General features: G+C 33.5%; 2 protein-coding genes across 4 annotated transcripts; one reads left to right on the plus strand and one right to left on the minus strand.

Annotated features, from left to right (window-relative positions):
- The first annotated feature begins 267 nt into the window (after nucleotides 1-267).
- Nucleotides 268-1604, plus strand: LOC109789085 (uncharacterized). The gene is made up of 3 exons (XM_083069815.1): nucleotides 268-360; nucleotides 1134-1202; nucleotides 1542-1604. Exons 1-3 carry the CDS (start codon nucleotides 268-270, stop codon nucleotides 1602-1604), a joined length of 225 nt encoding a protein of 74 aa, XP_082925941.1.
- Nucleotides 1605-4317: 2713 nt separating this feature from the next.
- On the minus strand, nucleotides 4318-10476 carry LOC109789086 (Hydroxyproline-rich glycoprotein family protein). 3 transcript variants are annotated; one of them, XR_014431640.1, is made up of 11 exons: nucleotides 10160-10476; nucleotides 9938-10038; nucleotides 9328-9519; nucleotides 9135-9230; nucleotides 8906-9032; nucleotides 7479-8676; nucleotides 6358-6523; nucleotides 6097-6261; nucleotides 5857-6009; nucleotides 5355-5618; nucleotides 4318-4452 (listed from the first exon to the last, which is right to left on the minus strand). XR_014431640.1 is itself a non-coding variant. In XM_083068620.1 (10 exons), exons 2-10 carry the CDS (start codon nucleotides 10004-10006, stop codon nucleotides 5418-5420), a joined length of 2367 nt encoding a protein of 788 aa, XP_082924746.1. In that variant the 5' UTR covers nucleotides 10007-10038; nucleotides 10160-10475; the 3' UTR covers nucleotides 5088-5417. The 3 variants fall into 3 exon arrangements, 1 of the variants encoding a protein (XP_082924746.1); XR_014431639.1 differs by lacking the exon at nucleotides 4318-4452 and adding an exon at nucleotides 5088-5245; XM_083068620.1 differs by lacking the exon at nucleotides 4318-4452 and having other exon boundaries at nucleotides 5088-5618; nucleotides 10160-10475.
- Nucleotides 10477-11016: the final 540 nt, after the last annotated feature.

Genomic DNA, 11016 nt, shown 5'->3' on the forward strand with positions numbered 1-11016 from the left:
TGCTGCTACTCTGAGTATTAATAGTAACAAAATATGCACCAAAACCAGCACCCCAACTTCATTTGCACATTTTTACAAACAAAATACTCAAACATAGAAACAATTTCATGAAAAATCTATCCCAATAACTAAAATAATCATTTAACAACACCACAATGACACTCAAAGCGTAAAAAGAAGAAGAAAAGATGATAACAAACTTGAGAATGTGTTGCCTAAATGAAGTTGACGTTGTCGAAGAAGGAAAAGTAGGGGCACTACGTACGCATGCAAGGATGGGTTGTTGGAGAGAACATCACAATAGAGAATGTGAAGATGAAGAAGATGATGAAACAATCCAGAGAGCACAACATAGAAAGTGTTAAATATCTTCTTTTTGCATTAGTGAATATACTAAATAATATTTGGAGTTTTTTCTTAACACTCAATTTTCACAATACACTTGAGCAATACATCAATTTTTATTTCTAATTATTTTCTATATCAATTTTTTCATGTAGAATACGGAAGAAAAGAGAAAAATATCTTTTTAGACATTCATATAAGACAAAAACACCCAAACAACACCCTTAAAAATATGCAACTATCATAGTTAGTATTAGAGAGCTTTTGAATGAGTCTTGAAATGTTCAGTTGCATCATAACTTGCGAGAAGGAAATGTTTGTGCACATTTCCTTGGAAAGATGGATCCAAATTTTGGAGTTTCACTCGGTTGGGTTAAGTAGCATCTCTTTGCTAATGCTACAGGAGTGCAATACACAATGATGAATATGTTTTATTTTTCTTTGGTTATTGTCTCTTGTCTTTTCTACAATGTTCTATGTTAAAAAATTGAGATAAAAAATAATTAGAAATAAAAAAATAAAACAAAATGATGTGTTCTAGAACGTTTCGTGAAATTGAGTGTTAAAAAATTCAAAACCCATATTATTGACCCCTTAATATTTTGTTTTCCCAACAATTGTTGCGAACCAATATCTTTTAATTAACATCATAGATTTCAATTTTCCTCCTAACACACTCCTTAGGGTTAGACATGCTACTCACTTGGTAAATCATAATTACATATATAGCCAAGTTTGAGGAAGCTGTGAGAGCGCATAAAAGTCTATCCACATGATGAACCTTACAGTTTTCCTTTCCATATCGTTGGTACCTTTATTTTTATGAGAGAATCTTGGGGAGCTTAATTGGTGACCCAACTTGAATGGGGACAATGCCTTCTATTTACACACATGATGAAAAATTGCCTCTTTATACCATTTGAGAAATTCCCAACAACAACAACATCAACCCCTAATTCTCATTGACCTAGACCATAATCAAAGTCATGATCCTAGGGCAAAAGTTGACCTAATCAACTATAACCTTATTACAATGTACAAGTAAGTTGTCTCACTCAAGAAACTCCCAAGCTTCCTTTTGGAAAGTTCCTTACCATGTTGGATGTTCTCCTAACCTTGATAATGGGTCTTTAGGGAAAAAACCACATAACACTATCCATGGTTGGACGGGTGATGGCACATAACCTGCCCATGAGGACATGGGGAGCTTTTATACTACTGAAAGAGACCCCATTTTCTTTGCTAACCATGCAAATTAACATGGATAAGACATGAAACATGTGGAAAACAAAAGTAATGTGAGAAAAGAAGGGATTCACTAACCTTAATTGGTTAAAATATAAGTTTTTGTTCTACAACAAGAATGCAAATATCTCGTGCGTGTGAAGGTCGTCAAAGATTACCTTCGCATAACAAGGCAAGGTGTTCTTTCCAAGAAGTAGACATTCCATGGCTGAACCACAAGCCAAAGCCCAAAAATTTGGTTCCATAAAAACCTTCTATATATTTTACGTTTAGAATATTCCCTTTCACTTTGGATTCCAGTAAACGTGTAATTGTGAAAAGGCCACTGTAGGTTATGTAGTCATTGAGTGAGACTGAGGAGGTGTTAGTGATTGTTATATATTGATTGTGTTAAGTCTATAAGTAGGTAAACGTTTGACGTATTTATCAACGACCAATATGATGATATATGATGGGATCAAACCATATAGACACAAAGTTTATGGGAAGCTATGGGAGTTTAACTTATTTGCATAACGACCTCGACATCAATATTGAATGTTGTCCTTTAAGATTGGGGATCAATAACAAAGTTGTTGGAAGACTTGGAAGCTCAAAATGATCGATGAGAATATTTTAGTGACCTTGGTTCCAAAATATGGGAACAAATCATAATTACTTACATAAATATTGAGCTTGTAGCATTTGGAGAAAGAAAAACATTAGAAGAAAGTTGAATACTATATATCAATCGAAAACTAGACACCTTTTCAAAATAGTGAAATAGTAAAGTAATTAAATTCAAAAGAGTGGAAACGAAGCAAATAAAATAACACAAGATATTTTTATACTTGTTTGTTTTAACCATAAGACTACATCTAGTTCCTTAACAACTTGATCAAGTCTCACTATCTTTTATAAAGATAGAAGTATTTTTTTTACAAGTTATTATTGACTTAACCTAAGTATTATTTGATTTGTCTCTTTAAAACACCTAGTTTTAAGCTGGATAAAGATAAAACAAGTTTCATCTTACTCATAAGACATGATACAACTTTTAAGCATAAAGCTTTACAAAGAATTTACAAAGAAAAAATGAATTAATTAATTGACAAAGATATTTAAAGATGATAGTTGTAAATATATCCTTGAGTGTCGCTTGTCTACTTGCTTCATTTTCCTTTTGTGTGTAGTTAGGTGTTCATTGGTGCATTAAATGCATTTCACCAAATGATCATTTCTTATCCGATAAAAGAGATTACTTATCACCTTACAAAAGGAAAGGAATTATTGTACGTGTCCATCAAAAATGACTTTTTAGATGATTTTGCATACTTCAAAATCTCTACTTGTCTTTTCTTTAATAAAAAACAAATTCTTAATCCTTTATGAATTTCAAGTACCAAAAAAGTTTTTATTCTTTTAATCTGTTAAAGAATAATATCATGAAAACAAATGATATAACCATAAGATATATTAAATATGATATTTAATACATTTGTCTTAGATAAACAAAGTGTTTTATTTGAAAGGTTATTACGCATATCATCATACAAAAGAAAAAAATCAAATAAATTATTATAGAAAGTTTTCTACAAATTCATTATTTATAGGTAACTTTCTTACAAATTTAAAATCTATAAGTAATTTTTTTGAGTTATTGTTGAATTTCTTGCAAATTTTAAATTCACAAGAAATTTCATCATAAATACCCATGTCAAATCACTATTGATAATACTATAATCGACAGGAAAATACACAAGAAAAATCGGTTACAAATTTTTCTACCATTTATTATAATACTAATAAATATAACATGGGAAGTAGTTTTCATAAGAAAACTTGCAAGAATAATAAAAAAAAATTTATGATACTTTCTGTGAATTTTTATAATGAAAAGTTTAGGGTTTAGGATTTAGGGTTTAGGGTTTGTAAAAATTTGTAATAAAATTTATTGTAGATTTATTGTAGATTATTTTTTATAAAAAATTGTAAAATATTCCTGTAAATTATTTTTTGTAATTTAAATTTTTTTTTTTAAAAATTTGTAGAGTGATTATTACAAGAAAATTTGTAAAAAAAACTATTGCGAATATTATTTTAAAAAATATTTGTAAAAATATTTGTATAAGGCAAGAGATAGTAAACTGTTTTTGAAAACAAAGGGCTAGTTTTCTTTGACATTAAAAGGATGGTATTCGAAGATAGAGAGAAATGTAATTTCAGATTTCACAATTAAAAGGTAAACAAAAATCAAATATTCAAAATACTTTTATGTCATAAGTTACTGTTTCACATGGCATCGCTTCATTGGTCGACACTAGAGGGACACCAAAACCATTAGTTTATTCACACCTTGCACACCAAAGGAATGTATGGTGTCTTTGTTTTTGGAAACTAGAAAATGACTCCAATAAAAGGGGGCTTAGCTCCTAATGGTGTTGAATTGAAGTAATATATAAATGAAATAATACTCTTGATCTCCAATGAGGAAACATATATGTATTCTCCGGATAAGAAACAAAGATACTCAAATTAGGGGAATAAAAAAAGGTATTTGTTTTTTTTCTTATATAAAAAATTAGAGGGAATACTTCTTGATATCTTTAGAAAAAATTGATAAGTTAACATAGTATTTAAGTATTTTAGATTTATATATTGTGAAAACGATTAATTTAACTAAAAATGTATTTGATCCTCATATCTACAAGAATCCTTTGAACTAGCGATAATCACACCACAAACAATATTAGTCTTTAGTTCAAAGAAATATGAAATTAATATATACTCGTAGCAAGATAAAAAAAAATCTCGAAAAATCAAAGAAGACAATAAAAGTTATCTCACCTTTTGTTTGTTAAAAAAAACTCCAAAGATAAGTACCTAAAAAAAAGAAAATTAAAGACAATTAGGAGATGAAATAAACAGTATGAAGTGAAAAGAAATGGGAATTGAGAAAATAATGTTTTTTTTTTGTGCGAAAAAAATCATAAAAAAGGCAAAACAAAACTGAAACTACAAGTTATTGAGAAATAAGAAGAAAATAGGTATGGTTTGTTTATTTATATATGCCAAATTGAATAGTTAACCATTTTTCAAATTTAAGTGAACTTTTAGAAAGTCATTTTTATTAAAACACACACACACACAAGATTGTCTATAAACGTATATAAACAATTATAGCTCCTTCGAAAGATTGTTTCTCTTCATTAGAAGAAAAAAATTATCTATAAATAAAACTAATTTAGACGAAGAAAAAGCGACCAAATTAATAGTTTTTGGATCAAAATTACTTCCTTTTTTATTTTGCGTGGAGGGGGAATTAAGGGAACTATTCAAAAGAAAAATCGTCAAAATACATATTGATCAATAGAGATCGACGAGAGCGAGTAATTTCATACATGTCTTAAAGCTTTATATTTTCTCTTTATTATTGTTATTATTATTATTATTTTCATATCCATCTTTACTAATTTTTGTAACAAGTGTTTTATGATTAGTATTTGGTACACATAGAATGAAGGCAAAACTGATAAGGGGGAACTATATATATCAACATATATCATGTATATAAACATATATAGAACAACCTATGGTGAAGTTGCAAAGTTTAGCTTCATACTTCCAGTAGAGTTCCCGCAATTAATTTTCAAAACTCTCCAAGCATGACTAGCTCCTATCAAAATTTAAAAATTATAACTCCGAATTGCCAAGGATCATTAATATACAAATGGCTTTGAGACTAAAATAGGGGGTTCATGATGGATATGCAGAAAGAACCTCACCATGTCACAACCATATATGTCAACTTTTACTCCATGCATGTACAAAGCATAAATCCAACTAAATCATAGTTGGTTAGGGTTCGGGTCACTTTGTATTTCCTGGGCCAATTCTTTTGTTAGCTTGTCTGCACGATCATCAAGGCCACCAGCAAAAGTGTAGACCCGAAATGCAAATTGGAAAGCTTTCCAAAGCAACGAAGCACCTCCCTTTTTTGGTCTCTCATTCTTACCACCACCATCAGCGGCGGCGGCATTACGCTTCTCCTGCATTGAGTTTAAGCAAATGCTGTTAGAGATATGTTAAATTATTTATCTGTGAGGAATTAATATATTTATAATCAAGAGAAAAGTTATATCTTTATTGTATTTATCAATTATTTCAAAATATTTACACGCATTTTCATAATGGTAATCCCAACAAATGCGAGTAAAGTCAAATTCATTTCATAGTTTGGTGAAAAGTGTTATGTTGTGTTGGTTTGTTCTAAGTTGGATATGATACCTTAAGTGCCAACTCCATGCAATTGGAGGAAAGGTCCACCAATGCTTCCTTGATCTTTATAAGAATGCTGAAGTCAAATTCGATGTTGTGACCCTTAAACTTCTTAGTTTCTTCGTCTTTGGTTCTTTCCAAAGCATCCAAATCTGTTTTGATCTGTATTTTTCTCTTTTGGGTTAGAATTTAGAAATGAATGTACAAGGACACGGAGGTAATCAAATGAATTTGATGATTTTGGATTACCTTGCTGAAATAACGATCAACCTTGTCCAGTTGCTGGCCGAGGGGAGGCACTATTTTCCAGTTTTGAAGCTCAGTTAGTAATGAGTTCAACTTATTGCACAGTGCTGCTGCCATTCTCATAGCTTCCAACTTCTTTGTGGGGAATCCTTCAAACCGTGATAGCACCTACGAAGCAACAGAATTGCTTACCACGGTAAATGAAAGAACCAACAGCAGTGCTTGGAGTTGCAAACCACATGGACATGAATTTTCTAAACTCACCTGGGACTCATCAGTTAGATTCTCAAGAACGGATTCAACTTCTTTGTGGAACTTGATCAATTCTGCCATTTCCTTTGTCTTGAAATTAGTAATGGAAGATCTCAGCTCTATGATTTGCTCAGTGTACTTCTGAACATCTTCTTCTATTTGTTGGAAGTAAGAGGATCTAATTAAGTAAAGGGAAAGAAGAAATAAACACTTTAAGAGGTGGGACCTTTGGCTCCAAGACTTGTAAAATATAACGAAATGCATCACTTGCTCAGAAATTATATATCTGAATCAACTGATCGAGTAAATAGTTTTACATCATCTTTCAATCATAAGTCATCATTTATAATAATTTGTTAGATTTTTATAATAAATAAGTTAAAAGTCATATTAACGATAGTATCTGTTTGATGATTTACGGTGTAAGAAATCATCATCATTAAGCTTATTTTTAGAATACATCGTTTTTCTCTTGGTTTTTTTGTCCAAGTTTGGCAACATTGGTATTTTTGACTGGAAATTGAAATTGTTTATTCTTTGGACACAGAAACACATTTGTGGCAACACTATGTCTTGGGTTGCTCAAAATATCAAGATGAGGTTTGCTATTATTTGGAGCATTTGGAATAAACTCATGCATCTTCAAGGTCAACTTTTCGATTCATAGAAGATTTTGGATAGTGCTATCTTTTTGTCTTCCTCATGGTTAACACAAAGTTCACTATATCAAGTAAACAACCAATGGCTGTCAAGGACAGAATGTGTTTCAGCTTTCACGCACGCAACTAGAGCAAAGCTTTTAGGGGCACGAACTTGGAGAGTGTTGGAGGGTGTCTCTTTGGAGGGTCTTTTGTTTTTGTTTAAGTAAACATCTTTTTGCTGTCATGCGCATGAACTTGGGTCATTTATAGTTGTCACTGGTGTTTCCACTTTCCTACCTGTGGGTATTACTTGTACCCTTCTTTTCATATATATACATATATGCTGGAAAAAAAAAGAAAGGGTACCCATATCTTACACATATTCCATACTGATTCGAATTTGTGAACTATCCAAGCCTTTTAAAAAAAAGTTATGAAAATTCAATGCATATAGTTTTTGTAAGTACTTGTTGTGATGGTTCAAATGCATACCTTTTTGTCATCTCTGCTAGAGCATCAGCCATTCCTTGTTTCCCTCCGTTGCTTGCTCCTCCAATGGCACCTTTTTTCCCAGCAGATTTTACAGTTAGGCTCTCGCCTTCCACTTTTCCTTTCAGAGTTCGATACAGGTTGCCTAGTTGTGTCGATCTTTTCAACTTAGTAGTTGCCTTAGCGCGCAAGGATCTTCCTCCTCCAAGAGGAGGTGGCGGTGGTGGGCCCCCTCCATTTCCGCCGCCTCGTGCCGGTGGTGGAGGTGCTGGAACTGATCCACCTTTCGAGGGAATGGGTGGTGGAGGTGGTGGAGCTGTTGCTGCTGAACCTGGTGGCGGTGGTGGAGGTGGAGGCACACTAATTGCTGATGCACTTTGCTCCAATTTGGGTGCTGCTGATGGTGGTGGAGGTGGTGGTGGCGGCGGCGGCGGCGCTGCTACATTTGGTGGTGTTGGTACTGGGGGTGGTAATGTTACATTTGGTCTGATCATGGATGGTGCAGGAGGTGGAGGTGGGGGTGGGGGTGGGGGTGGGGGCGTAGTCTCTACCATGGTCATGGATGGGGGAGATTGTAGTATGCATGGTGTTGGAGGGGATGAGGGTGTAAGTGAAGGGGAAGGTGAAGGGGAAGATGAAGATACAGGTATTGCTTCTTCTTGTAGAGGTGTTTGTGCTGGTTTAGGAGAGTTTGGTTGAGGTTTGGTTGTATGTTTATGATCGTTGGTTGAGCAATCTGATTCTTCTGATGTGTCCAAGTGGAACACTAGATCTTCTGTTGAGTCCTTTCTAGGGCTTGAAACCTTGTCATCCACTTCCATTTTGGTTTCCTCTTCTACCTTGTGAATATTTGTTGGTGATGTTTGGGAAGACAAGCGCTTTACATCAATTGGGTTCAACTTTCCCACAGCTTGAACTCTGAGGGATGACAAATGATGTGGTGAGGCACAAGAACTTCTTGGACTGTCTCCATGTCTGGCATTGTATTTCATCATCTCTGGGAGCACAGATTTAGGTGTGGCAGGAGAAGAGCAGCAAGAGTAGCTGCTGTCTGAAAAGGAAGAGCATCTCATTATGTATTTTCCAAATGAGCTGGACCGTGGGCTCATCAACTCTTTCTTATGGTGCTCATATTCCTCTATGTCAAATTTCTCGCTTGCCAACTTCATCAAACTGTCTAGAGTCACCAACATGGCCTCACCTGAAAAACAAATGAAACAACTTGAGGGGTGGAAATTGTGTAAACATAGACAATTATAAATATAAATTTGGCACTTTTTCTTCATAAACATGATTCACACAGTATCTCAAAACAATAAACAAAAAATTAATTTGCACTTGTGAGACTTAAATTTTGCTGATTGATGCATATAATCTTTCTCATGGCATGTTTTCTTTCTTTTTCCGAAAAAAACCATATAATAACATACCCAAATGACGCATATTGCTGTTATCCTTGCATGATGGTAATGCAATATTGAGCTTATTCATCCAATCATTATTCATCATCCACGATTCTCCAAGAGACTTCAAGGCCTTGCAGAAGTAGGCCATAGTCTGGAGTAAAATAGTAGTCCACATTTAATATTTAGGAGATTAAGATTTCAGTATGATATTAGGCTAATTTCATGTGCTGCTAGCTAAATGTTGAAATTGAACCTTGTCTATAGGCTTGTCCTTAAACTTGGACACTTCACTTTTTGGTATGATTGCAGGGTAAAGCCTTTGTAGATCTTGCAGGGTTCTCATAACCATCTGCAGTGTGACAGATAAATTAAAGACACATTTGTGAAGGAGGCAAGAATAATATAAGGGAATGATTTCATTGCTACAGATTGAAATTATAAATCACCTCACGTAAGGAAGCAGAGCTGTTACATGGAGCTAGGTCCATGATGTCTCTGAATGCCAAGATCTTTTTATGGATCTCCACCATTAATATCAATTGGTCTGCTCCCACGAATGACAATTCCAACGACTCTCCATTTTCTTTGCTCTGAGTCTGCGCCTTCGAAGACTTCTTAGGCGTAGAGACTTTCATTCCCTGCAAGTGGTTAATGGTTATACGTTATGAATGATGCCTAGGAAATCTAATACAAATGTTTATAGCTAACGTTTGAATTCCAACATCTTCTATGCCTCTTTCACTGGTCACATTAATGGCTTCATGATTTCAGCCCAATATCTCATAAATAATTGGTTAAAAGCTAATTTCATGAACGAAAGTCATAAATGACATACAAAAAACAATGCTAATTTTCCTTGAATTTTGAAGCATGGAATATCATACATGTAATAAAAAAATGACAACATAACAAGGGGAAGTTTAAAAATCCCAAAAACATTTAGATTATTTTTTATTTTAGCAAATTGCAACTACCCTTGGGTCTCTAATATCGAATGAAAATAAAAGGGTTGATGAGAGAAGGCGATGGCAGTTAACAAGAAAGGTTTGAATTTACCTCAAAAATATTTGTCTTGCGATGACGAAAGAGTAACGGCTTCAACCCGCAGAACCCCACGGATGTCATGTCTTGTTAATAATATCGACTGAAAATTAATCCTGGCACAAAGGAAAAATGATGTTGATGTCAACAATATATGCAAGCTAAAAATGTTGGGTTAGAAGAGAATGAAAAAGAAAAAGAAATGTTGTACAACAATTAACAAGAGAATGTTGAAACCTTCGAGAAATGGATATAAAAAATAATCGGTTTGGTAACAGAAGATTTGAGATATGCATGCACGTATACATGTGCATGCAATAGGAGCTAGTCTTGATGTCTGATCAATGCGGAAACTGGAGACCAAGATGAGAATCGCAAATGAAACTTTCTGAGAAGAGAGATCAAAGGGAGAAAATCGAAAGAGGAAGGAATATAAAGACTCCTTCCTCCTTCAATCTGATGGATTAGTTTGAGTCGTTTACGGTATTGTTTAGTGTTTATGCTTTGTGTCTTCATATGGTCAATGGCTAACTGATGCAAGAAAAGTTTGATGAGCTGGGTTGGCTTATGTCTAAAAATAACACAACGTTAAACGTAAACAGCTTCCTTCCTTCTAGATTGAGAGGTGCCACATTATTGGAGATATTAATCTTATGGATTTGGACTTTCTATATTTAACTAACCTTTCTTTTCGATTCTAACAAACTCAAAACGATCATCTGCATAATAAAACAGTCAATATCTGATACATCATTATTTTAAATATAAAATAATTGTGTTATACAAAGATTTATATGATTAATTCAAGTAGTAACTTTACAACTCATATTAGCACGCTTACATGCTTGCATGTGTATGTGTTTCTTATAATATATATTAATATATATATGTTTACGGTAGAATTCGTTTACGAGTTCTTTTTATTCAGACTAGCACAACAAATGTTTCAATTTAGGTATATGTTTTTGAATTCTATAGAATGAAGAGGAATGGAGTAGAATGATCAATGATTACTGGTTTCTAAGCATTCATCAATGATTAACACGTAATAATTTCCATGCACGTAAACGCTTAGATGAACAGAATGAACGATA

The sequence above is a fragment of the Cajanus cajan genome, chromosome 2 (genome assembly GCF_000230855.2).
Source record: "Cajanus cajan strain Asha chromosome 2, NIPB_CcT2T_4, whole genome shotgun sequence".
In the NCBI taxonomy this organism is placed as follows: Eukaryota; Viridiplantae; Streptophyta; class Magnoliopsida; order Fabales; family Fabaceae; genus Cajanus; species Cajanus cajan.